At 36.7% G+C, this 27870-nt stretch overlaps 2 protein-coding genes across 13 annotated transcripts in view; both read left to right on the top strand.

Moving 5' to 3' along the window:
• The window catches only part of ZNF654 (zinc finger protein 654), a 90989-nt gene extending 78486 nt beyond the window's left edge, over nucleotides 1–12503 (top strand). For 5 of the 11 annotated variants that reach the window (XM_055260362.2, XM_063630517.1, XM_063630520.1 and 2 more), the window contains 2 exons: nucleotides 2926–3067; nucleotides 6571–12503. In XM_055260362.2, coding sequence (XP_055116337.1) covers nucleotides 2926–3067; nucleotides 6571–8988 — 2560 coding nt within the window. In that variant the 3' untranslated portion in view covers nucleotides 8989–12503. The remainder of the gene's footprint in view (nucleotides 1–2925; nucleotides 3068–6570) is intronic. The other 6 variants (XM_055260360.2, XM_063630521.1, XM_063630523.1 and 3 more) reach the window with 3 other exon arrangements.
• Nucleotides 12504–17190: 4687 nt separating this feature from the next.
• Nucleotides 17191–25872, top strand: C21H3orf38 (chromosome 21 C3orf38 homolog). 2 transcript variants are annotated; one of them, XM_055260366.2, is made up of 3 exons: nucleotides 17191–17989; nucleotides 21027–21268; nucleotides 23928–25872. In XM_055260366.2, the coding sequence occupies exons 1-3, from the start codon at nucleotides 17857–17859 to the stop codon at nucleotides 24537–24539; spliced, it is 987 nt and encodes a 328-aa protein (XP_055116341.1). In that variant the 5' UTR covers nucleotides 17191–17856; the 3' UTR covers nucleotides 24540–25872. The 2 variants fall into 2 exon arrangements, with proteins under 2 accessions (XP_055116341.1, XP_055116340.1); XM_055260365.2 differs by having other exon boundaries at nucleotides 17433–17989; nucleotides 23925–25872.
• Nucleotides 25873–27870: the final 1998 nt, after the last annotated feature.

Below are 27870 nucleotides of genomic sequence, written 5' to 3'. Positions count from 1 at the left end.
CCATTCAGCTAGTAAGTAGTGAAGCCAGGATTCAAACTTAGGCAGTCTTCCAGCCTCTGCTATATTAAAATTACTTAAAATAAATGGGTCAAGTTTGAAAAAAAAAAAATCTGTATTGTAAGGGTGACTGACCTCATTATATAGGCTTTTTTCAGAAAGTAGATGACTTAATGGTAATACTAGTAGTTAATAGGGTCTTTTATTAGCTAGTTACCTGGGAAATGTATTTGTACACTGAATGAGTGCCGTGTTTTCTAATGCACACATTGAATAAAGGAAAACGTGTATAAGCTTCATTAAACCTGCTCTTTTGGTCTTCTAAAAGAAGACTATCAGTGGTTTTCAGGATTTTTTTGTTGTTGTTTTTTGTTTTCCTTCAGAATCCACTGTACAACTAAAATCTCAGATCCCATGTTTTAAATCCAATCAACATGGAGCTTCATAACACTATCCTAAGATTTCTGCTTTGCCTGCTTTAAAGCAAAAATCCATAGTGGTAGCCTTCTCTTGGCAAATTAGGATATTGCAGTGTACCTATTACAGGCTTTCAACATTTAGGGGAAGTATATGCCAGACATTTCACCTAGGTGTTTCAATTATCTCTCTTAATTCTTTTAATAAAGATGCTGAATAGGAATAATCCCAACCTTTATGTATAAAAAAACCGTATATAAAAGAGATAACAGTCATACAGCTAGTAAGAAATGGAGTTGGAATTTGTACTAGTTAGTTTGCAAGTGATAGCATCTGTGCCTAAATAGGAAAATATTTAGCGTGCAGTATGAGCTACATGAAAGCTACATGGAAGGCCACAGGTGGTTCTCAAAGATAACTGCTACCAGGGACACTGATATTGCTAATGTTTTTCAAAATCTGTTTCTTCTCTGTCATTTGGCTTCAGTCTCTCTTGCTGCAGACCAGCAGGAACATCAACAAACCTCAAGCTTAATAGTTCAGAGTTGAGAACATTCCAGAGATTCTGACTAGCCTGACTGGGATCACTTTCCCACCCCTGAATTAATATCTGAAGGGGAATGCAGAGGAGGGTCACATAGGAGACATGGCCACGGGTTTTCTACCTTTGTGTTTTAGGGCTTTTCCTAGAAAATCATGGCTCATTGAACTGGGTGTGCCACTCCAATCAGTGTATAATGCTGTATTGAGATGTAGGTCTCTCTTATTTCCAATTCCATGTTCTTGCCACTGCATCCACTAAACAATGTGTCATTGTGTATATTTACAATGTATTAATGGTTGGGGAAATAGGATCGATAAAATATAAACAAGGAAGTATATGATAGGCCTGAAATCAGTAAGAGGGATCTTTTCTGAAGTGTAGGTATCACTTTAGTTTGGGGTATTCATGAAGGCTTTCCTGAAGAGATACTTGATAGGGCCTTTGAAAGATAAGCTCATCTTAGGAATGAAGTACTTTCCAAGTACAGCAGTCAGCATAAACAAAAGTGAGAATAAATGAAGCAGTTTAGCTGAGAGCAAGGAGTTCCTAAGATTCAAATCCTGAAACTCCTAACTCTTAAAACCCACATTTCTATTGCTGTTAACTTTATAGCATAAGCACTAAATGAAATGTGATCAGGGAGGCTGAAAACAGATCAGGTTAGAAACCACTGTAGAAATACATGTGTAAAATTAAAGGGCCTAAAAGGGTAACATTGAGAAAGAATGATACAGCTGAGAGCAAAAGTATACTTGAAATGTAAAGACACTGCAAGATAAACAGGTTAGAACCAGACCAGAATAGAGGAATGTTTAGTGTCACTGACTGATCTAGGAAAAGATGATCAATTTTGCAGGAATATGATTAGTTCTGAGTGGGTTAAGGTGATGGAAAGCAATATAAATTGAAACACCCAGGTATGAAAACTGGAAAGCAGTAAAACTACAGATGTGGTAGGAAGGTATGAAACCTTGTGAGAGTTCTAAAAGAGTATGAGTTAAAAAGAAAAGGGGGGTAGTGGACTGAAACTTAATAAATAGCTAGTATGAAATGGAATTGGAATTTTGGTTTTACTTCTCATATGTTGCTTGCTGTCATTTTCTGTTTTGCGTTTTCTGTATTGTCTGAGTAGACTATGTGCACCCTCATGATGGTAATCAAGCTGTCCTTAGATTTAATACCTGAATATGCTGAGCTCAAAGTATATGCTCATCACTTTTAAAAAATATTTTCATTAATTATTTTAATACTTTTAGATTATGATGCTTTGTACACTTTTATGACATGTTTTAAAGAATTCTAATTTGCTAAAATGTGACATCCAAATATATCAGCTCTATCATATGATTTGCCTTTGCCTAAAAACCCACTGCTCCTAGCCTTGTGCATCAAATAACAGTGGCCGTATTTGAGAAAAGAATCTACCTATGGAATAGTTCAAATGGTCCATAGCCTGTCTGTTTTAAAAGTACGATATCTGAAACATACTATTTCAGAATCATTACTATAACATACTTACAGTTTTAATCGTTAGTACTTTTGATATCAATAAATTGAAAATGAAAAGTATGAACCATTTCTTTATAGAGAGTCTACAACATTGGTTTCTAAATTTACAAGTAAAATATAATTAAAGGCCAAAGTTTATTATTTTTAAGTAATATCAGTATTGGCACATTAGGATTAGAATTTCTGTTTTGATCCGATACTAGAGACATCTGAGGTATGCCAACATATTGCTGGAATTCATTCCTTACCACGGTACATTTGTGATTTCTGATATTTCTTCCTCTCCCAACTTCTTTTAGTCTGATATAGGTAGAAGTAGCAGCTTGGGGGTGAGCGTAATACATGTTTACACTCATATACATCCCAGCCAGGGCACTATGGAATCAGGGAAAGATCGCTAATGTCTGTATTTGAATAAACTGTATTTTTGATCATTCTCTTTTTTTTCTCATTTACAGGGAGTTGATTTTCCTATGGAGTAAACTACAGCTTAAATCTAATCCTTCAAAACAAGTTTTTGTAGATCAATGCTACCAGCTTTTAAGAACAGCAACTAATGTGAGAGTCATATTTCCTTTCATGAAAATCATCAAAGATGAGGTAAATAGGATATATTTGTCCCTTAAATTTAAAATTCAGTGACAGTTCACTGAAACTTGAATGTCTTTTGATAAAATTTATTTGATTTTAAAATTGAAGGAAAGGAGGATTTTAAGGCCACATTCTCCATACATTACATTCTCCTCTGCCCTAACTCCAAACTCTCAACATGGGAGGCTGATTTATTGTTACTTAAAATTTAACATGGAAGCAATTGCTTCCATTACAACCTTTTTTCTTATAATTAAATATTTGTTACTTTCAATATTATCCTAAATCCCATTTATAGAATCTTAACTAATTTGCAAATAAACTTGATATATCTATCGATAATACCAGTTCACTGTCACAGAGAAACTTAGTTCCAGTTTTAGGTCTGCTGTTTACGTGCAAAGGAACAATGAATTCTGAGGTGTTTTTGAAACTTAAGGACAAAGTTTTTAAATTGTTTATTTGAAGTAATTGTAAAAATGTGTTACCTCTTTCTAAAAATAGTCCTGAGTCAAATTTTTCTTGGGCCACTTGCAAGTGAGTACAATCCTACATGAGTCTTACGTAGACATGAACGTGGATCCTAAAGATCTTTTAGTTTTTCCCCCAAAATATCAATAGGACTTTGAGTAAAGATAAAGCCACTTTACATTTTAGGTAGCACCATTAAACTGAATCTCTCTATGTTGGTTACTTTTAAATATATAAGGAGGTGTCTATTAAGTAATACATTTTAATTTTTTTATGTATTTATGCATTTATTACATTCATTATCACATCACTCATTAGATGTATGATCATGTAGTGATCATATTCCCATGATAATTTTGCTTATTAAAATTCATGGTATGCTTACTAAATAGTGAAATATCATTCAAATGCATTCTCAAAGTAAACTTCTCCTTCCAGCAAAAGAGGAAAACTATGTTACAGAACACGTCTTAACATTTGATGTGCATCAGAATCACCTGTAAAACTTAATTTTAAACAATAAAGATGTATCCATATTTTTGTACATATGATTCTTATTCGTACCAAAAGATTAAGATATATTATTATAGAAAGTTTACAATGTAAGTGAGGTTTTGCCAGTCATCACAGAGCTTTCTTATTTTCATATGTGGGGTAAACCTATGAATATATTATAAAAGGAAAAATCAAAGATTTAGTAAGTATTAAAAATATGATGCTAAGCATTTAATAGTTTATACTCTACTAGAAAGACTTTTATTTTTGGAATAAATCATTCAATTGCCCCAGTACTGTGAAGAGTCATATATACTGTGTGAGTTCAGGAGACATAGATGGCATATCTAAAAAGGGTTCACAGAGGAAATACTTTCGGCTGAGTTTTCAATGGCACGAGGATAGTACTAACATTTGTAGAGAATTTTATAGTTTACAACAGAGCACTTTTTCCTCATTTTATTGTTTGTTTTTCGCAACCATCTGGTGACATTAAAGGGTAGCAGAGAAATATGGGGAAGTGGGTGGGGGATGAGACTAATGGCAGAGACTGTGTGGTAGGAAGAGTGGTTGTTGGAGATACTTAAAGGGATTTGAATGCACAATTCATTCATCTCATTGAACAAATTGAAAATTCATAAATATCCTGGAACCATCAAAAGATTTCAGGTAAGGAAGTAGCCTGTTCTCTTTTTTGATGATCTTAACATTTTTAAACTTGAGCATCTGCATACATTATAATTTTATGAGCCAAGATAGAGGATGTAGGCTGGGCGCGATGGCTTACACCAGTAATCCCAGTACTTTGGGATGCTGAGGTGGGCAGATCACTTGAGGCCAGAAGTTCAAGACCAGTCTGGCCAACATGGTGAAACCCCATCTCTACTAAAAATACAAAAATTAGCCAGGTGTGGTGGCTCACGCCTGTAGTCCCAGCTACTGGGGAGGCTGAGGCAGGAGAATTGCTTGAATCCAGGAGGCAGAGGTTGCAGAGATCGTGCCATTGCACTTCAGCCTGGGTGACAGTGCAAGACTGTCTCAAAAAAAAAAAAAAAAGGATGTAGATAGAAGTATGGAGAAAGAAAAGGAATTCTGTTTCGAATGAATGGATTTTGAATTGCTGTATCTGAAAAATCTAGGTACTAAAGTCTAATTATAATTGACATTGAGAAATTAGTAGTTGGAATTCAGAAAGGATTCCAAGCTGTAAATGATGGATTTATAGGAGCGAACTCAGTAAATGGAATAGGTCTGATTTTCACTCATTCTGCAAACATTTATTCAGAGGTTACTATGTACCAAATTTTATGCTAACCATAGGGAGATATAAAAAATGAGACACTGTCCCCTGTAATTTAGGAATTCAAAGTTGGGGGGTGAGGACATACACAGATATTTATAAAACAAAATTGAAATGTTTTTTAAAGATAAGTTATTCTTCGTGGAAAGAAAGGGGAATTCTAACTGTACCTCAGGGCAGAGACCAGGATAAGTGGGGAGAAAAACCTTTAGATTAGAACTGATTCTCAAAGAATGAATAGGAGGATCAGTAGGAATTTACTAGCTGGATAAAGTGAAAATCGGATGTGCTAAGTTAAAGTCTGCCTATGGGAACTGTAAGTAGTTCTTCAGGGTTACACAGCATGTAAAGGACTAAGAAAACGTGAGGCTGGCAAGGTAGTATTCCTCCCTGTAATCTATACTATACCATATGTAGGCAGTATGATATATATACATATATGTGATGTTAAAGACATTATTATGGTATCTCCTCCAATCAAAATAAGCCTTTAGATTATTCCAAACCACTAGAGACCCTATTCTAACTAAGATGGGTCGACAGTAGATTCCCAAGTAAAAGCTGATGCAATTATCCTTCAGTCATCAGTGAACGTTTCAAAGCTTGAGTACTATTCAGATAACTTCCAGGGGCCTCATTATTCTGAGCCTTACATACCTTATTAGATTTGGAAAGAGTATAACTGCCTTCTTTATGTGTGCCACATTTCCCCCCTTATTTGGATAAATAACATTACTTAATAAGCAAAATAAGTAATATTTTTTCATATAGCACTATAATAAAAGTTCCCGTAAGCAGTTTTTTTTAAGCCTAGTTTATTTCTTGATGTGGAAAATTGATAAATCTGTTAAAATACACATAATTTTGACCCTTATGTCAAAGAATATGAGATTTGTACCTAAAATAATAAATGGGGGTCTAGAATTGTAAGAAATGTTAATCACCATAAGTTTATGAATCACCGTTAAGTCTATTTTGTATTATGGATAGTGGGTCTTGTCAAATGTGAAAATTAAATAAATTAGAAGCTAAAATGCTATCTATTCCAGATTATTCTCAAGTTTAAAAAAAAGAGAAAGGTGTATATTTAAAAGAGTTAAACAAGGCTAGTAAATATGGAAAATTGCACACTGGAATACTGTGTTTATTCAGCTTTCATTTTAAGAGTTGTGTTTTTTAAAGATAGACTAGTATAACCATTTTTTGGAAAAAAAAGTATTTAGCACTAATATTTTTCTTTTTACAGGTTGAAGAAGAAGGCTTGCAAATTTGTGTCGAAATATGTGGTTGTGCTCTACAACTCGACCTTCATGATGATCCCAAAACTAAATGTCTGATTTATAAAACAATTGCACATTTTTTGCCAAATGATTTGGAGATCCTCAGGATTTGTGCACTCTCAGTATTTTTTCTGGAGCGCACCTTAGAAGCGTATCGTACTGTTGAAGAGCTTTACAAACGTCCAGATGAAGAGTATAATGAAGGCACAAGTAGTGTTCAAAATCGTGTTCGTTTTGAATTGCTTCCAATTTTGAAAAAGGGATTGTTTTTTGACCCTGAATTTTGGAACTTTGTAATGATTAAGAAAAACTGTGTAGCATTATTGAGTGATAAATCAGCAGTTAGATTTCTAAATGAAAGCACACTGGAAAATAATGCAGGTAATCTAAAAAGGACAGAGGAACAGCAAGGTTTGGATGAAGGGTTTGACTCTCTTACAGATCAGAGCACTGGAGAGACTGATCCTGATGATGTATCTGGAGTGCAGCCTAAAGGTCATATTAATACGAAGAAAAACCTTACAGCTCTTAATACTTCCAAAGTAGATCACAATGTCCCAAGGCATCGTTGTATGTTATGTAACAAGGAATTTCTAGGTGGTCACATTGTAAGGCATGCCCAGGCTCATCAAAAAAAAGGCAGTTTTGCATGTGTAATATGTGGTAGGAAATTTAGAAACAGAGGACTTATGCAGAAGCATTTGAAGAATCATGTTAAGAAGATACAGAGACAGCAAATTGCTGCAGCTCAGCAGGATGATCAGGAAGTCACTGCTTTGGAAGAAATAAATTGTTCTAGTTCTTCCATTTCATTTGAAAATGGGAATTCTGATAGTAAGGATTTGGAAGTAGAGACTCCTACTGCTTCTAGTGAAGGAAACGAAGTCATCCCTGAGCATGTGGCTGAATTCATTGAAATTCCCATAAGTGTACCAGAAGATGTTATTGAAAATGTTATTGAAAATGGCAGTCCTAATACTTCTTTAAATAATGTCTTGAAGCCTTTACCTGAATGTGGGGATGATTATGAGGAGGAAGAGGATGAAGAAGGTGATTATGAAGAAGATGATTATGACCTGAATCAAGAAACTTCAGTAATTCATAAAATCAATGGAACTGTGTGCCATCCAAAAGACATATATGCCACAGATCAAGAAGGAAACTTTAAGTGTCCTGCTCTTGGCTGTGTCCGGATATTTAAAAGAATTGGGTTTCTAAATAAACATGCAATGACTGTACATCCAACTGATTTAAATGTGCGACAAACAGTAATGAAGTGGAGCAAAGGAAAATGCAAATTTTGTCAAAGGCAGTTTGAAGATTCTCAACATTTTATAGACCACCTTAATAGACATAGCTATCCAAATGTGTATTTTTGTTTGCATTTTAATTGCAATGAGTCGTTTAAGCTGCCATTCCAGCTTGCCCAGCACACAAAAAGTCACAGGATATTTCAAGCTCAGTGTAGTTTTCCAGAATGCCATGAGCTTTTTGAAGATCTTCCTCTGCTATATGAACATGAAGCTCAGCACTATTTAAGTAAAACACCAGAATCATCTGCACAACCAAGTGAAACAATTCTTTGGGATGTTCAGACAGACTCAAATCCTAATCAGGAAAAAGACTTATCTAGTAATGAGAAACAAACTATTAGTCTGCCATTTTCTACTAGCAAATCAAGGAAAGAGTCTACAGAACCAAAGAAATGTATAGAAAGTATGGAAAAGAAAACAGACAGTTTAGTTCAGAATGGAAATGAATGTTCTGATGACACTGTTTCAAATATAAGCTTGATAGACCAAAAGATGCCTGACATAGAGCCAAATTCTGAAAATAACTGTAGTAGTAGTGATTTAGTCAATGGACACAGTGAAATAGAGCAAACACCTTTAGTTTCATCAGATCCTGCTTTGAAAATTGATACAAACAGAATCAGGACAGAAAATGGTTCCATTTTACCCAGTGTTGTACCACAAGAACACAATACCTTGCCAGTATCTCAGGCACCTTCCAAACCAAATCTGACAAGTGAACATACTTCATATGGCTTAATTTTAACAAAACCATACGTCAGACCATTGCCTCCCAGTTACCTTGATGAACGGTATCTTAGTATGCCAAAACGCAGAAAATTTCTGACTGATAGAGTAGATGCCTGTTCTGATCAAGATAACCTGTATAAAAAATCAGTGAAAAGATTAAGATGTGGCAAATGCCTGACCACCTACTGTAATGCAGAAGCACTTGAGGCTCATCTTGCACAAAAGAAATGTCAGACACTCTTTGGATTTGATTCAGATGATGAAAGTAAGTCTTCTGTCTTCTTAGTAGAGATATCTGTAGAAAGAGAAAATGGCATAAATAAAACTATTACAGATCTTTGAGATTTTAAAAATTGATATTTGTGTAGCACAGATAGTGAAGCATTACTCCATACGTTACTTCCTTTAATACATACAACCAGTATGAGGTGATATTAATATTCCTGTTTTATAGATCAAGCAACTGAAATTCACCAGTAATTTGCATAGGGCTTTGCCTATGAACTTGCGCAAGGCGGAACCTGAACACAGGTTTTTCATATTCTTTCATTATACGTATTCCACTGTATCAAAGGTTATTCTTCATTCCAAGTTTCATAAAAGTTGTAATTTTGATGGGAATTATGTTTCATATGCATTCCAGAATATAAATCAAGTGAATCTGTGTCTCTGTTACAAAAATAGAAGTAGAAAAAGAACAGAAAATAATTGAGAAACAAAATCAGAAAAAGAGCTTGTCTTTCTACTAATAGCAATATCCTTTATAATGACAGGGTATAAATCAAACAGGAATCTGACTTGGAATTCCGGTCGAACGTCAATAAAACTTGAATTAACACATGCGTTCTGTTTTACAGGTGCCTGATGAAAATGTTTCAGAAAGATCTGTCAATCAAGCAGTAGTGTGAAAAAAGCACTATAAGAAAATGCATCATCAGTTTGCTATTTCCCTGATGGCCTTAATTTTAGAGTGGTCTCGGATTACTAAAGATAAAGACAAAGCACATTTTCTAGAATGAACTCACAGAGATGTGCTGGCTTAGACTCCAAAAGGGTTATTATAAAACTCCCAAAGTACCAGTTTTCCAGAAAACCACATTTTAAAGTTTATGATGATTAATAGCAGCAGCATGTTCAGTTTCGCTTATTAGAGAAACATGTTTAGGCAACTAGTCAGAAAACCAGCTATGGCCTTACAGAAAGGGAAAAGTTAACCCATTATTAAAAAGTGTGTGTGGGGAGGGGGGCTGGTTTACAATAATAAACCATTTATTTTATTCTACAAATGGGGTTTGTTTTCTTGTCTTGTCATGCATAATCAGATTATGTCCCCTCCCTTGTTAAAAATGGTTTAAGGAACCGCTGCTGTTTGGTTTGTGGTATGATTTAGAAACTTATACATTAACTTACCATAGTGCTATCAATTAGATTGTAACTGGTTTCCAGATGATTAATTAGGTCAAAGTTCAATGAATGGCACGCCAGCATTGAAAATTAAAAAACAAAACAAAAAAAACCACAGTGCTTTGCTAATAAGCTCTTGATAGAACCTCCCACTAACCACTTTTGTGGTACAAATTAGTTACATTTAAAGGTCAGCAGTGTCAATAAAATAGAAAAAAACGGATCAATAACTCTGGGGACAGATGAAAGGAATCTAAGACTTCACAGGCTTTGTAGTTGAAGGAAAACACTGAATTGCAAATTATTCAATGTGAATAATGGTAAAAGCACACTGGGATATTTCTGTTTGTATATATGTTGGGACATTGCTTGATTCATAGTAAGGTCCTTTAGACATTAATTTGAGTTATCTAAGTACAGTCCTATTAAAATAACTGGCTCAAAAAATCAGCTAAGAATCAGGTTGAGAATTCATTCATTTTATTCTATTAGGAGAGGTAATTCCAAAATAAGCCATACTATTCCTGTTTTTTTAATTCATTAGTGATGACGCTGGTCTGAATAGTAATTTTTATATGTAAAAGGAAGTATTTACACAAAACATTTGCACAAGAACACAGAGATACATTCAAGCATTGTTTTCCTTAGTGATAAGTTATTTTCCTAAGATTTTAATAAAGTGTTAAAACAATAAATAGTTTTAAAAATACCCTCTCAGATGTTTTCCATTTGTCCATTATTGAAAGGAAGATGCTTAAAGACTTCCTTTTACCTAATAGTGTGTAAATCTAAAACAGGGATAAAAATAACAAAAAGGCAAAGTGTTTCAAAACGGATCTCCTAATGTCCCAATGTCAAATATTCCAGTTATTCTAAATAATAAAATCTTTGTTCAAGGCAGATAATCTCATCAGACCCTATTAGAGCTTCTTGAATGAGGCTATTACGGAAGTGGGGAATTTCTTCCAGGTAGCATCCATATTTTATTAAATTAGGATTTCCAGATCATGATAGAGCAGATGATTTTTTTTTAATTTCCTGGTTTTATTGGTTTATCATCAGCATTCACTACTATGCAATGATGGTCATAAGTCCATTCCAAATTTAAATTTGTTTCTATTATGTAGCCTACATTAGGCTGTGGAATTTACATTTAGGTAACTAAACACAGTTCATAATTAAAATCTTTTCTTTAAGGTCAGCTAAAAAAAAGTTTTCTGTATTTCTTGATACTAGAAATGTAATGATTTTTATTTTCATTCTAAAAGTATGTCTTGTAATAAAAAGTCTGGAAACTGGTTCATTTGGACAGTGAAGTCTTTTGAAATATTTCTGCTTTGTACATTTTCCAGAAGTTTAATATTTTATCACATTTTCCACAAGTTGTAACAATTGATATAAATCCATGCCCACAAAGTATTCCATTTTCATTACTTTTACTGTTCATGCCAAGATGTTTCAAATATATTCCATTTGTAATCTGTCTTTAACTTGAGGTTTATTTCTACTTTTGTGTTGCTAAAATTATTTCTGAAAGACTGAGATCAAACTGGTTTATATATAACTAAATCAAGGAATGTTTTATAAAATTCTATTTGACCACACTGTCTTAACCTCGGTTTATATACTTCTCAAATAGCTATTGAAAGAATGTGTTCATTTTATTTTGTCTGTCTTTTAAACCATAAACCTACATCATTTTGCTTTTATAGGGTGCATAAACTTCCAACAGTTCTAATTTGAGCTTCAGAAGAAAAGGAAGCTTGCTTCTTATTCCTCAGATTCTTCGTCTTTTTTTCTGTTTTGAGGATGTATTCATCCTACATGGACCAAGTTTCAAATCTTTGTTGTTAAATAAAAATTTCCTTCAAAAAATTAAATGTTAAATTTCTGCTATGTGTCAGTAAGGTCAGGAAAATAGCAAATCTGAATTTTTGCTGCTCAGATATTATGGAGGAGGTAAAAAGGGGAATCTCCGTGGACAAAGACACTGGTACTTTGGGCTTTAGCCATATTCATTTTTTTAAAACCACCAATTATATAATACTTAAATAATTTATATCATTGAACTTATGATTCTTTTCAAATCACACTGAAGGTTCAGCCGTACTCCTTTCATGTTTGGTTTAATACTGTTGTATGGATGAAAAACCTAAAAGGGATGATAGCGTTTATTTTTTAATTTATTTGGTACTGTAAAACACCTTTTCAGAATGAGTAAATGCTGCATATGCATTTTGGAGTTGTTAATATGTGAAAGATATTACAGATTCAGCAAGAAAGGAAATTTGTGCTTCCTTGTTGAATGTTAAATTATTTTACTTTGCATTTTATAAGAGTACAAATTAAAACTGAGCCATTGAACTGCAATAAATCAACAATAGTGTCTCATTTCAAGAAATTTTTTGTACTGTACATAGATTTGTTCAATAAAACGTTGTCCTTGTTGGTAATCAAGTGTTCAATTTTATGTAGTACATTGCTTTCAAAAGGAATTAGACTTATATAAGGTATCTATTAAATGAAAATGTCTATTATGTCTCATAAAGGAATGGCATTTCAGTATATTACCATATTTGGATTGAGTGATTTTTTTTTAAACATAGAAAATAGAAATATCTAAAATTTTACACAAAATAGGCATTTTTGGACATTTTAACGAATGCCTATATGGAGGGATAAAAGTTGACAGAATTCTGTTTTACTAAAGTCACTTCAGGTAAGTGGGTTCAGTGTGATATAGTACTTTCTGCAGACTTAGTAGGTGTTGTAGATAAACTTGTCTACATGGTAATTCTTCAAAAATGAAGAGCTTCTGATGGAACTTAAAAAAACAAAGACAAATCATTTTGAAATATTACAATATAAATGATGAAAATTACTTCCTAGGAAAGAATTTCACTGGGGAAATGTTTAAGTCAGTAAGCTCTAACCAAAAATGGTGTCCTTGAGCATGAGGGCTCCTACTGTTTTGGTTCACCAACAAAGGAAAACCCTCCAAACTATTTGCTACAACTTGGAAAAAATGGGGCTTTAAGTAGGAAAAAACTTTTTTGATGTGATGAGACCACAGTGCAAATAGATAAATGGGATAAAATGATTTGTGCGTGTTACAAGCATTATGCCTTGAAACACTATGAGAGTGTTATTGAAACATTCTAGAGCTGAGATCTAAAATTATCAGTCTGATTTATGGTCATACGATCTTAGACTCAATATATTCCATATTCAAAATGTATTGAGGTATTTGGACAAAGTTATTGGGGTTCAGATAACTTTTCATTTTCCTTTTCTGAAATTTGAAGAATTCTGGGAAGCAACTACTACTAAATAGGCTTCCAAGATAACCAAATTAAGCTGATTTTCATAGCATAATATCTGTACTGATTTCAAGAATCAATTGATAAAACGGACAGATGTTTTAACTGTACATCAAGATTTGAAATAGAGTCAATCCACTAATACTTGGAATAAAAATCGTAAATGATAGAAAAGTTTCATGCCTTATTGATGGGTACTGCACATTGAGGGGGAAGAAATGGCTTGTTTACATATGCTGCCTCTTAACTCACAACTCAAGGGTAAATATGAACACTGCTCTTTAGACACCAAAGCTCAGAAAAGTTAACCTGATTAAAATCACACAGCTAATAAACGCAGAGGGTGACTGAAAAATCAGATGGGTCCTAAAACCATGTTCCCATTGCGCCACACACTTTTCCCTACAAATGTAGACCATGAGTGGATCTAATAATCCAAATAGGGTCAGATTTGCCTGAGGATCAGTGATTTCAAAGTCAAAGGATGAAGCCTGGTAAGAGATATATCTGGTTGATGTAGTATCTTCTAGCAGTGATTATCTTAAAGTGTGGTTTCTAGAGCAGCAGAATCAGCATCACCTGGAAATTTGTTAGAAATGCTAAATTGTGGTCAGGTTGGAGGCCATCTGGCTTAACAAATCCTCCAGGTGATTCTGATACAAGCTAAGGTTTGAAAATCACAGATCTAAAGCAATAAGGTTCTTTGTATTTCCCTAGAAGATAAACTGTTTCCCCTTAAATTTATAGAACCCTCTCAAAAATTAGTTTCCAAGACGTTTAAAGAAGTCCCCTATTAATAGGTACTTAAATTGTTGGGTGAATGGATACTTTAGTAGTAAGATCTAATATCCCAAACTCTTCTAATGGGGAGGATTTTTTGTTGTTTTTTGCTCAAGTTGTATTCAGTAAATGAAACTACCAGAACAGAATTTGATGGAAACAGTGCAAAGAGGTGTGGGAATCGGTTATACTCAAATTCTAGCATGCTCGTTTTATCGTTGTGGAGAGTTATACATCCCATTGATACAGAATTTTGCTAAATTTCTCTTCATGTTAGGTATGACTCCCGTACCCTGTGTTTGGCTCCAGTCATATTTAAAACCCCCACCTACCCTCATCATGTTATTTTAGTCCATGCATTTTTCACTAGTATTCCCTTTTTACTGGTTGTTCACTTTTTTGCCTGTCCCATCTCTCATTCTTTGATTTAATCCTTCCTAAGCATAACCACTTTGTCAGAAAGCCAGATCTCTTGATTACTCCCCCAGTATTCGTCCTCTCAATAAATGGTAACTGGTTGCCCAAACCAAAACCTTGTAATCATCCCTGACTCTATCATGCCCTTCACTCTAATTCAAGCCACCATTTTCTCTAACCTGGACTATTAGTCTCCTAACTGGGTTCCCTGCTTCTACCCTTACCCTCCCTTCAATCTTCACACCAGCAGCGAAAGTAATCCTGTTCTGAGACAAGTCAGATAATGCCATTCCTGTTTAAAACCTGCCAGTGCCTTCAAAGCTCATTCATTTTTTCAACAAATATTTATTGGATACCTACCATGTGCGGGCCTCTGTAATAGGCAATGAAAGACAAAAATCCTTGCCTCACAGAGCTCATATTCTATCGGGGGACAACAAACATACAGTATGAGTGCTATGCAGAAAAATAAAGTGGGTAGGAAATGCATAAGTAAGCATGGTGTTGGTGGTGATTTTAAGCAAGATGATGAGGTAAGTCCTCTCGGATAAGGTGATTTTTGAGCAGGAACCTGACTAAAGTATGGGAAAGAGCCATTCAGATATCCAAGGGAAGAATATGCCAGGGGCAAGAGCAAAGGCTTTGAGGCAAGAACCTATGGCAAGTTGAAGGAACAGATGATAAGGGAACCACTGACTAGTCTGGAGAGATTGACAGAATAATAAGGAAGTCAGAGATAAAAAAATGAAAGCTAAAGTCCATATAATGGTCTACAAGGTTCTACATCTACACTATCCAAGACAGTAGTCACTAGCCATGTGTGGCTATTAAAATTTAAATTCAAATGAAACTTAAAATTCAGTTCCCTAGTTGCACTAAACACAGAACAAGAAGCTCAAAAACCACATGTGTCTGACAGTTACTGTATGGACAGCAAAAAGAACATTTTCACCATCTCGAAAAGCATCTTGACAGGTTTTATATCAATGGCTCTTAATTGTGGGTGATTTTGCCCTGCAAGGGACATGTACCAATGTCTGGAGGTAATTTTGGTTGGCACAGTGAGGGAAGGAGGTGCTACTGGCACCTAGTGGGTAGAGGATGGGGATGCGTTAAGCATCCTACAATGCACAGGAAAATCCCCTCGACAAAAGATTATCCTGCCCAAAATGTCAACAGTTCTACGATTAAGAAACCCTGCGTTAGATCCGTCTTGACTGCAACTCTAACCACATTGCTCATTGCCTCCTCCTTGCTCAAATGGGCTCCAGTCTCCTGGACTCCTTCCTCAAAATCTCTACTGTTGCTTCTTCCTACCATGCTTCTCCTGCGGTTCACTCACTTCTTCTGATCTTCAGTCACTTAAAGACGCTTTCTTTTCAACCTGTATAAAGTACTAACATCCTCTCCCATCCCTGTCCTCTGGATTTTTTTCCATAGCATCTCCTGGCCAACTATATAGTTTCTTACATGTTTACTGTCTATTTCCTTCCAACAAAATGCAAGCATTGTTTTTTGTCCCCAGTACAAAGAACAATAACTGGCAAGTAGGTGCTCAGTTATAATACATTTTTAATTAACGAATGAAATAAGTTGGACATGCCCTCCATGTGGTCCCATACCAACATATTTTAGCACTTATCTTGTCATCTCTTTATTAACAACACTCTCAAAAGCTCCTTGAAGAAAGGTCAGGGTCATGTCTCTGAACCTTCAATAGCTAACATAGCAGGCATTCATTAATACTTAATTTAAAATATGAAGAATTGCTGTGTTGAGTAAATGGTACCCCAAATAACATCCACTGACAATTTCACCATATTTTGAATGCCTTGTTTTAAGGACTACATGTACACCGTATGACTGATATTTAGCTATTATTTATTTTTGAGACAGGGTCTCGCTCTGTCACCCAGGTTGGGGTGCAGTGAGTGTGGCGCGATCTTGGCTAACTGCAACCTCTGCCTCCAGAGTTCAAGCGATTCTCCTGCCTCAGCCTCCGAGTAGCTGGGATTACAGGCGTCCGCCACCATGCCAGGCTAATTCTTTGAATTTTTAGTGGAGACGGGGTTTATGTTGGCCAGGCTGGTCTCGAACTCCTGGCCTCTGTGATCTGCCCGCCTCAGCCTCCCAAAGTGCTGAGATTACAGGCGTGAGCCACCGCGCCCGGCCAAGCTATATTTTAAACAAAGTTAAATTTGCTCACCAGGATCTGCAGATATGTACATTGCAGCTACTAAATGGCAATACACCAATTAAATGTCAACTGATCAAAAATAGGACTTAAAAATGGAAAGAGAAAAAGGCAAGTGACAATGAATTTAGTCTAACATTCCTGTTTAGCAGAGCATGACTGTTTCTCTCGTAAATGTGTGTTGCTACCATGCCAATAGCAATAACAGCTAAGTTTAGTAAGAGCTCTTTAGTAAGAGCCCCACGCACTGTTCACCCCGCCCCCACAGCCCCAAGAGGTAGGCATCTCCACTAGATCCACTTCCACTGGAAACTGAAGGGGAAAAGGCTAAGGAGCTTGCTTACAGTCAGGGTAAATGGCGGAGTAAAACCCTGGCAATCTGGCGTCCAGAACCCCCAACCTTAAATTGCGCGCGGCATCGCCTCTTCTAAAGCCGAGCTGGCAACAAGGGAAATGGAGGCAAGAGACGGTCCCGGCGTGTTTGAGAGGAAAGTCCGCTGGAAGGCAGCCGGGCACAGTGGATTATTTATTTTAACTTTTCATACTATAATGTTAAACAAAACTAAATTATTTTAATTTACTTAATTTAAGGAATCAAACTACCGGCTCACCCAACTCAGAAGTGGCCGCAGAAGACATTCAAGCGCTCCCGGGGGCCCGGCCCGCGGGCGGGGAGGAGCCGCCTCCATTGGCCGGCCCCGCGGCATCACGGGAGCTCGCGGTGCGCGGGGGTGGCGGGCTGCTTTCCACGCACCTGCACCTGCGCAGCCCTCCAAGGCGCTCTTTTGGAGGAGGGACTTCTCTTTCGGTAACCAGCTCCCTTGCGGAAAGTCTATGTTCTCCATATAAACCCAGCACTTCCCTTAATTGAGATACGTAGGACTTCACTCCGTCCCCAGCCCGGAACCACAAGTGGGAGCACTGCGTTCCCTGATTGACCTCTTTGGCGATTACTTCCGCCCAGGGGCCTGGAATACTGAAGGCCCTTCGACGGAGGACAACAAGAAAGGCACTTCCGGTGTCTGTTGCCAGGCGCGGGCCCAGTGGGCCGTAGGGGCGACATTGTTGCCGTCGTCTTTCCCCCCAGTCCCGGGGATGGAGATGTCGGGACTCAGCTTTTCAGAGATGGAGGGCTGCCGTAACCTACTTGGCCTACTGGACAACGACGAGATCATGGCCCTATGCGACACCGTCACCAACCGCCTGGTGCAGCCTCAGGACCGCCAAGGTAAGGGCGGACCCTTCACCTAGAAGGCTGCCGCCCCTTCCCCGGCCTCACCCCTACCCCGCTTAGGCAGAATCCTCGGGATGTTGGCGGCAGCCGCAGATCGACAGCTCTGGAACCACTACGCAGACTTGGGCTGCCGGGTCAAGGGAGGGAGGTGGTGGCGGTGATAATGGCGCGGCTTCCAGGTTTTATTCGTTGAATATTACGGGCAGCGCTTGTTGATTCAAGGATTCGGAATAAGTCATTAGTAATTTTTAAAAATTTCTGGGGAGCCAGAATGTTTTTCATTTTCAGTTTCGATCAGCTGAAGAGTCAGCTGCTGCTCGGGCTTTTTTTTTCAAGTTTGAGTGGGAGGAGGATGGCAAACATTTTGTATGTCTCTGATAAAAAGCAACTCCTGTAATTAAATGGCAGACACCTTGAATCCATGTCTACTTTTGGAGGCAAAATTTTTCTGAGATGATTTTCGTACTAGGAATACATACATGCAAGCGAGCTAAATACATATTCCGGTGGATTTTTAAGGGGTATTAGTGCTAAGTCTGATTGTGACTAGTCCATATAAAAATGTAAAGCGTTTGTTCATTTTGTGTGTCGGGTAGCTAGTTTTATTTTAAATTTGCTGAATTTTACTTCAAAACGTGAAAAATTCCAGATTCCCATATTAGTATATGATTATCTTTAAAAGATGCTGCCCTTATAAAACTGGGTTTTTCTGCTTAAGTCGGATTTCATTTTTGGCATTGAAGAAAGTCATTTGTCAGTTCGAACCATGGACACTAAAAGAGGAAATTCCAAATAAGACCGAAAATAGCTTTAGACTTATATTGTTCCTCAGCGTTTATTTTACATGGCTTTCACCTTCTTAGAATCATGGTGAGTGTGAATTTAAAATTATAATGGATACAATGCTGCATTTAATTGATAGGGTATCTAAAAGCAAATAAAAAAATTCCCAGTTCAAAAACGTTTAAATGACTTGAAGAAACATTCTTGCAGGGGGTGGGGAATAACACTTAAGCATATGAAAGTATACGCAGCATCTGTAGAAACTAATGAAATGAAAACCAGAAACAGAAGTTGTCTTTTCTGTGTACCAGATTGGAAAAAAAAATAAAAATATGACCTATAAACTTCAAATGTTCATGATCAGGTGAAGCAACTCGTTGACAACTAGTGAAGGAGTTTAAGTTAAAACTACCACTTTGAAAAAACAAATTTGACATCTCTTACAATGGCAGATTAGACACATACTCGAGACCTAGTCTTCTCAAACTTGAATATGCTTTTGAATCTCTCAGGGATCTTGTTAAAATGCAGGTTCGGACTCATTAGTTTTAGGGGAGGCCCAGAAATTCTGCTTCTAACAAGCTCCAGGTTGATGCTCATATTGCTTGCCCCTTTGAGCACTGGGAGATATGTATGAGAATGTTCAAAGTAACAGCGTTAGTAATTGGACACAGAATAGAAGTGTGTAAACAGAAGAATAGTTAGATACCTTGTGTACAGTCATATAACTAATTATGATATAGCAGTGAAAATGAGTTAGCCGTGTATATCAGATTAATCCAGAAAATATTGAATGAAAAGCTGATAACAGAAAACTACATACTGTATATGGATGGATTGGATTTATAGCACAATTTAAAACATACCAAACTAAGTATAGTTCAGGGATACGTACTTATGCTGTACAACTATAAAAAAGGGGGGAATTTTAAAGCAACATTTAGGATAGTAGCTACTGTGAGGTGGATGAGAAGAAAGAGGAATAGCATTAGGGAAGAGACGAAATGGGGGCCTCAAACATAGTAATTTCTTATGTCCTAAGCTAGGAGGTATGCATTTGGGAGTTCGTTTTATTGCCGTTCGGTATGACTCACACATGTCAAAATATTCTTTGGTCTGTGTTTAATATAAATATTTTAAAATACAAGTGGGCCAGGTGTGGTGGCTCATGCCTGTAATCCCAGCACTTTGGGAGGCCGAGGCACGCGGATCATCTGAGGTCAGGAGTTCAAGACCAGCTTGGCCAACATGGTGAAACCCTGTCTCTACTAAAAATAGAAAAATTAGCTGGGTGTGGTGGCACACACTTGTAATCCCTTGGGAGACGGAGGCAGAAGAATCCCTTGAACCCAGGAGGTGGAGGTTGCAGTCAGCCGAGATCGTGCCACTGCAATCCAGCCTGGGTGACAGAGCGAGACTCCATCTCAAAAGAATAAAAATTAAAAAATATAAAGATACAAGCCCTGGTTCTGCCACTTTCTAGAAATACAATAATTGGGCCGGGCGCGGTGGCTCACACCTGTAATCCCAGCACTTTGGGAGGCTGAGGTGGGCGGATCACAAGGTCAGGAGATTGAGACCATCCTGGCTAACGTGGTGAAACCCTGTCTCTACTAAAAAAATTAGCTGGGCGTCGTAGCAGGCACCTGTAGTCCCAGCTACTTGGGAGGCTGAGGCAGGAGAATGGCGTGAACCGGGGAGCTTGCAGTGAGCCGAGATCGCGCCACTGCTCTCCAGCCTGGGCGACAGAGCGAGACTCCATCTCAAAAAAAAAAAAAAAAAAAAAAAAGAAATACAATCATTGATACCTAATATGGCCTCAACTTTCATTATCTGTAGAGTGAGGAGATAGGACTAAAATTCTTTGATATCTAAAATATTGTTGTAATTGTCCCTATTTTTAGAGGTTGTACATGAATTTAGGACTGTTGGCCTTATTAGAAAAAATATTTTTTTCTGGCTTGAATGTTTTCTTAAAATGCAATTCTTTAAGAGAAAATGCTAAACTTTCACTATCACTTATGGGAAGTGAAAAGAAGAGATTTTAGGTAAGGGAAATTTAAAGCATAAAGATAGTAAAAGAAAACTGACAACGGACTTGCTATTTTTTAAAAATGATGACTATCATGCAACAGCAATAATGCTGTGACAAGAGTTTATAAACATTATTTGATAGAGTTTCTACTGACCTGGCACAAACTTGTAAGTGCCTCATGATTTTTTATTAATCTTTCCAATTTCTTTCTAGATGCTGTTCATGCAATATTAGTATACAGTCAAAGTGCAGAAGAACTTCTGAGGCGTAGAAAAGTCCACCGAGAAGTTATATTTAGGTACTTGGCAACACAGGGGATTATTATACCTCCAGCTACTGAAAAACACAATCTTATTCAGCATGCAAAAGATTACTGGCAAAAGCAACCACAACTGAAATTGAAGGAAACGCCAGAGCCAGTTACAAAGACAGAGGACATCCACCTATTTCAACAGGTAAAATAAATCTTATGGTTATATTCTGAACCTTTGTTCTGCCTGAAACTTTGTTGATAATCCTAGATCGTGGGGAACATGGTTAATAATGTTTGTGGGTTTTTTTTATTTTTATTTTTTAAGAGATTCTTGCTCTTTTGCCCAGGCTAGAGTGCAGTGGTGTAATCATAGCTCACTGCGGCCTTGAACTTCTGGGCTCAAGTGTTCCGCCCACCTCTGCCTCCTGAGTAGCTAGGGCTACAGGCATGCACCACCATGCCTGGCTAATTTTTAAAATTTTTTTGTAGGGATAGGTTCCCAACTATGTTGCCCAGGCTGGTCTTGAACTCCTGGCCTCAAGTGGTCCTCCCGCCTCAGCTGGAATTACAGGCATGAGCCATCGTGCCCAGCCTATTTTATTTATATTTTATAATTTTAACTTTATTTCATATCCTGTCAATCCTGAAGGAAGGAAGATACCAGTAAAGCAACTAAAAGCAAAAATATTTCTGACATATAGTGATGCATATATACTCATCTATTGATATGTGAGAGAGAAAGTATTTTTCAATATCAGCATCATCAAATGAGGACTATTGGATTTTTAGAGAGTAAACTGCAAGGTTAATTTTAACTTTAGATCTGTGTAATTTTTTTTCACTTTAGAAGAATTTTATTGCAAATTCTTTCTCACTTTTAAGACGTTTTTGGTATTGCAAAAATATCATGAAAGGAACCTAAAATTTTACTTTAAAAAAAAAATTTTTTTAAGTTCCAGGGTACATGTGCAGGTTTGTTAGATAGATAAACATGTGCCATGGTGATTTGCTGCACCTATCAACCTATCACCTAGGTATTAAGCCCAGCATGCATTAGCTATTTTTCTTGTTGCCCCCGCCCCCACATTGGAACCTAAATATTTTTTATACTTATTTTTTTTTAACTAGAAAAAATCCTATTGTAGAAATTTTCTGCAGCGGACATTGGCTGTTTCTGTTCTTTATATCTCCACTGTACATTTTAGATATTGCACAAATATTTAAGTGTTGCTTGAATTAACCTCTACGTAATTTGCAGATTTTTAAACTACATACCACATTTTTTGAATTAATGAGGTTTCACAGTGAGAAAGCTTTGCCTTCACATTAGGAAAGAATCTTTTAAGAGCTTTCTTACTTTATGTACTGATAAGAGCATTGACTTTGAAATCATACAAATATGACTTCAAATTAGGGTCTGCAATATACTAGGTGTGTTAACTTAGGCAAATAACTTGACCTTTCTGAGCCTTGTTTGTTTATCTATAAAATGATCATAACAATAATATCTATGTCCTAGGGCTTATTGTGAAGATAGGAAGAAGTAGCTCTTAAGTGCCACGCACAGTGCCCAGTATATTAAATAGCAGGTGCTCAGTAAACCTAAGATCTCATACATCTCAGTAAAGTACTGTGTTGTGGAACACATGGGTGAATGAGATCTAGTCTATCAGGTAGATTTTTTACAGTAACTTTTTTTTTTTTTTTTTTTTTTTTGAGACAAAGTCTGCCCTGTCACCCAGGCTAGAGTACAGTGGCATAATCTCAGCTCACTGCAGCCTCCGCCGTCCGGGTTCAAGCACTTCTCCTGCCTCAGCCTCCCAAGTAGCTGGAATTGCAGGCATGCGCCACTACACTCAGCTAATTTTTGTATTTTTAGTAGAGACGGGGTTTCGCCATGTTGACAAGGCTGGTCTTGACCTCCTAACCTCAAGTGATCTGCCTGCCTCAGCCTCCCAAAGTGCCGGGATTACAGGCATGAACCACCATGCCCAGCTTACAGTAACATTTTCTTTGAAAAAAGAGAAATAATAGAATAAAATTAATCCCAGTTACAGAAAATAACCTGTTTCAATCACCGTAAGGGATAATGAAAATGCTTACTTATATTAACTTTATATCATTTATATGCAAAATGCATCCATTTAAAGTGAATGTTTTGAAGGTTTTCACATATATACCTGTGATATACATATATACCTGTGAAAACACTGCCACAATCTGAGGAAACACTTACATAAATATTCATATAATTTATATATTTTTATATATTATATATTTATATATATGACTGTTCATACTGATTATCTTTTTTTTCACATGGAGTCTCGCTCTGTTGCACGGGCTGGAGTGCAGTGGTGCTATCTTGGCTCACTGCAACCTCCACCTCCCGAGTTCAAGTGATTCTCCTGCCTCAGCCTCCCAAGTAGCTGGGAATACAGGCACACGCCACCGTGCCTGGCTAATTTTTGTATTTTTAGTAGAGACGGGGTTTCACTATATTCGCCAGGCTGTTCTCGAATTCCTGACCTCGCCATCTGCCTGCCTCGGCCTTCCAAAGTGCTGGGATTACAGGCATGAGCCACCATGCCCGCCAAGTTCATACTGATTTTTAAATTGGCCTTACTAAACCTTACTCTCTTAGCTGAATTTTCAGCAATTTAAGCTGGAAATTTCTAAAATGATTTTTCTCCTTTTGAAAAAAGATTTTTACTATGCATAATGGGTTCAGCAAGTTCACATATAGTTCATTTCTCTCTGTTGTAATGGGTTCATTCAAACTTAATAGGCTAGAGAAAAATAGATATGAAAGTTAAACCTTGGTGTTATTTTGTATTTATTTTATTTGTTTCAATCAGCAGGTGAAAGAAGATAAAAAAGCTGAAAAAGTTGATTTTCGTCGCCTAGGAGAAGAATTCTGTCATTGGTTCTTTGGACTTCTTAATTCTCAGAATCCTTTTCTAGGACCACCTCAAGATGAATGGGGACCACAGCACTTCTGGCATGATGTGAAGCTTAGGTTTTATTACAGCACATCAGAACAAAATGTTATGGACTACCATGGAGCAGAAATCGTGAGCCTTCGTTTGCTGTCACTAGTAAAAGAAGAATTTCTTTTTTTCAGCCCCAACCTAGATTCCCATGGACTGAAATGTGCATCTTCTCCTCATGGGCTGGTTATGGTTGGAGTTGCTGGGACTGTCCATCGAGGAAACACTTGTTTGGGCATTTTTGAACAAATTTTTGGACTCATCCGTTGCCCTTTTGTGGAGAATACTTGGAAAATCAAATTTATCAACCTGAAAATTATGGGAGAGAGTTCCCTTGCTCCTGGAACATTACCGAAACCAGCTGTTAAATTAGAACAAAGTGATCTAGAGGCCTTTTATAATGTAATCACTTTATGTGGTACCAGCGAAGTACGACATAATGTAAAGCAGGCTTTGGATAGTGGAACTGGGGACCAAGTTTGATGTAGTGGAAGTGAGACATTGCTGGACAAAAGAGAACTGGGTTTACCTGACCCTCTAAAGTGCTAAGTACTGACAGCCTGAAAAAAATCTTCTATACAGAAACTCTTCCAAATACTATATCAGTAATGTCTGAATGATTTCAGATGTGAAAATTGACATATTTTAGTTGAAATACCTTTCTGGACTACAGACTTACATATCATGTGAATACTTAACCTATTTCTACCGAGTTGCAGCAAATACTCTGAAAGCTTAGTACAAATAAATCCGACTTTAGATCTTACAGCTAACTGTGTGCCTTAGAAACCAGGTAATATTTTCCTTTTACTTAGTGAATATTCTGCTAATATCTGCACTTTTCGTGTGGGAAAGGATTAATAATGGTCCAGGCTTCCCCTCTTTAAGATTCTTGTTTACTTTTGTCTAACTCTGGGTAATTGTATTTTACAAATCCATCTCACTGTAGTATATTTTTAAAACTATTAAATATTTTAGAGTTGTTTAATGTAAACTCAAAGTTCTCATTTTAGAAAATTTAAATAACATTCTTTTTGCAAAAAAGTCCAATAATTTAACAGTTGAAGAAAAACTTACTACCTCTTTAAATATTTGAGAAACATTTTTCAAAGTTATCAGCTGTAGTCCAAGCTAAATGTCCTTTGTAATCTGCAACATTTTCCTTACTGTTTTTGGGCAGTGATAAATGCTGTTCTCGAAACAGACTTTATTCTTACCTAGGCTTCAGCCAACAGTTTTATAAAGCAGTTACTGTAATACAATACAAAGGAAATACACTGTTGCAATTTTAAAGGTATGCCCAGTTCCTAACTTTTAAACGAATTACTGTTCTTCCTCTTGGCTGATCTTGGCAGAGGTGACAAACCCCAAAACAACCCCATGCATTTATAATGTGTGTATACACATATACATAAGTATACATATACTCCCACATTATAACTTAGAATGTTTAGTTTTTTACCTGTTACTAGGTTTGAGTTACATGGTTGAGTTGCCAAATTATTTACATGCTTTGAAGTTTAAATTCTTCATCACCTAGCAACTGTTTGCTGATCATGGATTTACTTAGTTACTGTAATTTATAAAGGTATCATTTGGAAAAAAACTCAATTGGAAAATGTGATGACGTATTGTACATGTTACTTTTTCCTTTGCTATAATCATCTAGGGAGACTGATAAGAATTTTGGAAATGGGAGGCTGAAAACTCATCTTTTTTTGTTTTTTTAATGCTATGCCTCTTACGAGGAATACGAATTGGTATGTCCTAAAATAAGAACTTAATAAAGGAGGGAAATCCCTTTTGTCTGTTATAAGAATAGTGTATCATTCAGATTTAATTTATAGTTGTGTTGCTGTTAAAGTTTTAGGCATTTAATGAGAACAAAGAAAATTTTATAACTGCTAGTTACACTATATTTTAATATAATTAAGTATAAAGAAAATAGTGTGCAAAATAATTTCCTCTCATATTTTTATAAAGGTACACAGTCAGGTCACAAGTCCATCTTTATCCATCCTATACCTCTGCTTGAGTTTTGAAAACTGGGTTATCTTTTATTCCTTAGTTTGAAGTTTGAAATATTATAAAGTGTAATAGGTAAACATCCTAAGTAAAGGATAAAATTAAAAACCATTCTTGTTACTACAGATACTCAAAAGGGGCAGGGATTTCCTCTAGGTACCTTTAGTATTGAACTTTTGAGTTCGTGTAAAGCCCAAATAAGGCTGGAATTTCTGCACATAGTTTTGAATCCTTAAAAATTTAAAATCTTTTTGATAGTCTTAAGATGCTTGAGGATTAATGCTGTTTTATTTCATGTTTATTTCATGAATCCCTAGCTGTGGGCACACTACAGCCTAATATTGGAGTGAATGCGTTAATGAATGAGCAAAAAGCAACTTATATACTGTATACAAAAGGCTTTTCTGCTTCTAGAGTTTATCTTTGGTTCTTTTCATCAGTGTTACTTTTTCAGTCACATAGTTTCTTTGAATTTCATACTTGAATAGGCAGAAACTTTTAGGCCCCCAAAATAACTCAGATTTGGGAGGAGAAAGATACTGACTTTAAAAGCCCAGGGTCAGTAAGAGACCCTGAGATTCCTGAGGCTACCTGGAAAACATTACAGGGGAAGTGTATGAAGAAACAGCATTTGGAGGAGAAAGACCTAGAGGAATTGAAGTCTATTAGTGAAGCTTGAAGCTTGATCAGCCTTTTGTGAGAATAGCCAAAGGCACAGTGCCAGGATTGAACTCTGCTTGTGCAGGATTGAACCCCATTAGTCTTTTTATGCCAGGGAATGGTGGAGAAAGAACCCAGCTGTAGTACTCTGTTTTGATATACCCAACTGGTATTTAGAAAGTCTGGAGTCAGTAGTAAAGAAGAATACAATACACATAATTCATCATAATTGGGTGGTCAAACTGGGGAGACCATCTGAACCTTTACTTGCTGTAGGCTGATTTGCCTAATAACAGGGCATACATAGTAAGTATCCTTTTTTGTTAAAATTTTTTAAAAATTGTAATAGGATACTTTGTTAGAATCTAGAATGTGAAATAACATACTTCATATGTCTTCTTACCAAAAATACCAACGATAAGGGGCAAAGCCATCTTCAATTTATTAAATCAACTTGAAAATGGCAAACAAGATAGCAAATCAGGAAATGTTCCTGGGTTTTCAGAAAGGTAACATACTAAAATAAGTTTAGTTACCTGGTACCAAGAAGAAATTGTAACAGTGGGCTGGGCGTGGTGGCTCACGCCTGTAATCCCAGCACTTTGGGAGGCCGAGGCGGGCAGATCACGAGGTCAGGAGATCGAGAGACCATCCTGGCTAACGCCGTGAAACCCCATCTCTACTAAAAATACAAAAAATTAGCCAGGCGTGGTGGCAGGCACCTGTAGCTGTGGCGGGCGCCTGTAGTCCCAGCTACTCGGAGGCTGAGACAGGAGAATGGTGTGAACCCTGGAGGTGGAGATTGCAGTGAGCTGAGATTGCACCACTGCACTGCAGCCCGGGCAACAGAGTGAGACTCCGTCTCAAAAAAAAAAAAAAAAAAAAAAGAAAGAAAAAAAAGAAATTGTAATAGTGTCTGAAAAAATATTTAAAAAACAGTGGCTTAAAAAAAAGTAAAAAACTGCGTTTTAACAAAATAGGTTGTACAGCTAAGTAGATCATAAAAATGAATGCAAATCCCACTGTAATGTTATCCTTAGGGTATCTCTGTTTTTTACAAACTTAGATGACCTTTTCTTCACTGCTTCATTTGGGTTGTGGAAGTTGGTCATACAAGTTGAGTGTTGTG

Source organism: Symphalangus syndactylus, chromosome 21, assembly GCF_028878055.3.
Source record: "Symphalangus syndactylus isolate Jambi chromosome 21, NHGRI_mSymSyn1-v2.1_pri, whole genome shotgun sequence".
NCBI classification, from domain to species: Eukaryota; Metazoa; Chordata; class Mammalia; order Primates; family Hylobatidae; genus Symphalangus; species Symphalangus syndactylus.
The sequence above is the reverse complement of the archived record's forward strand: the minus strand, read 5'-3'. Positions and strand labels throughout refer to the sequence as shown.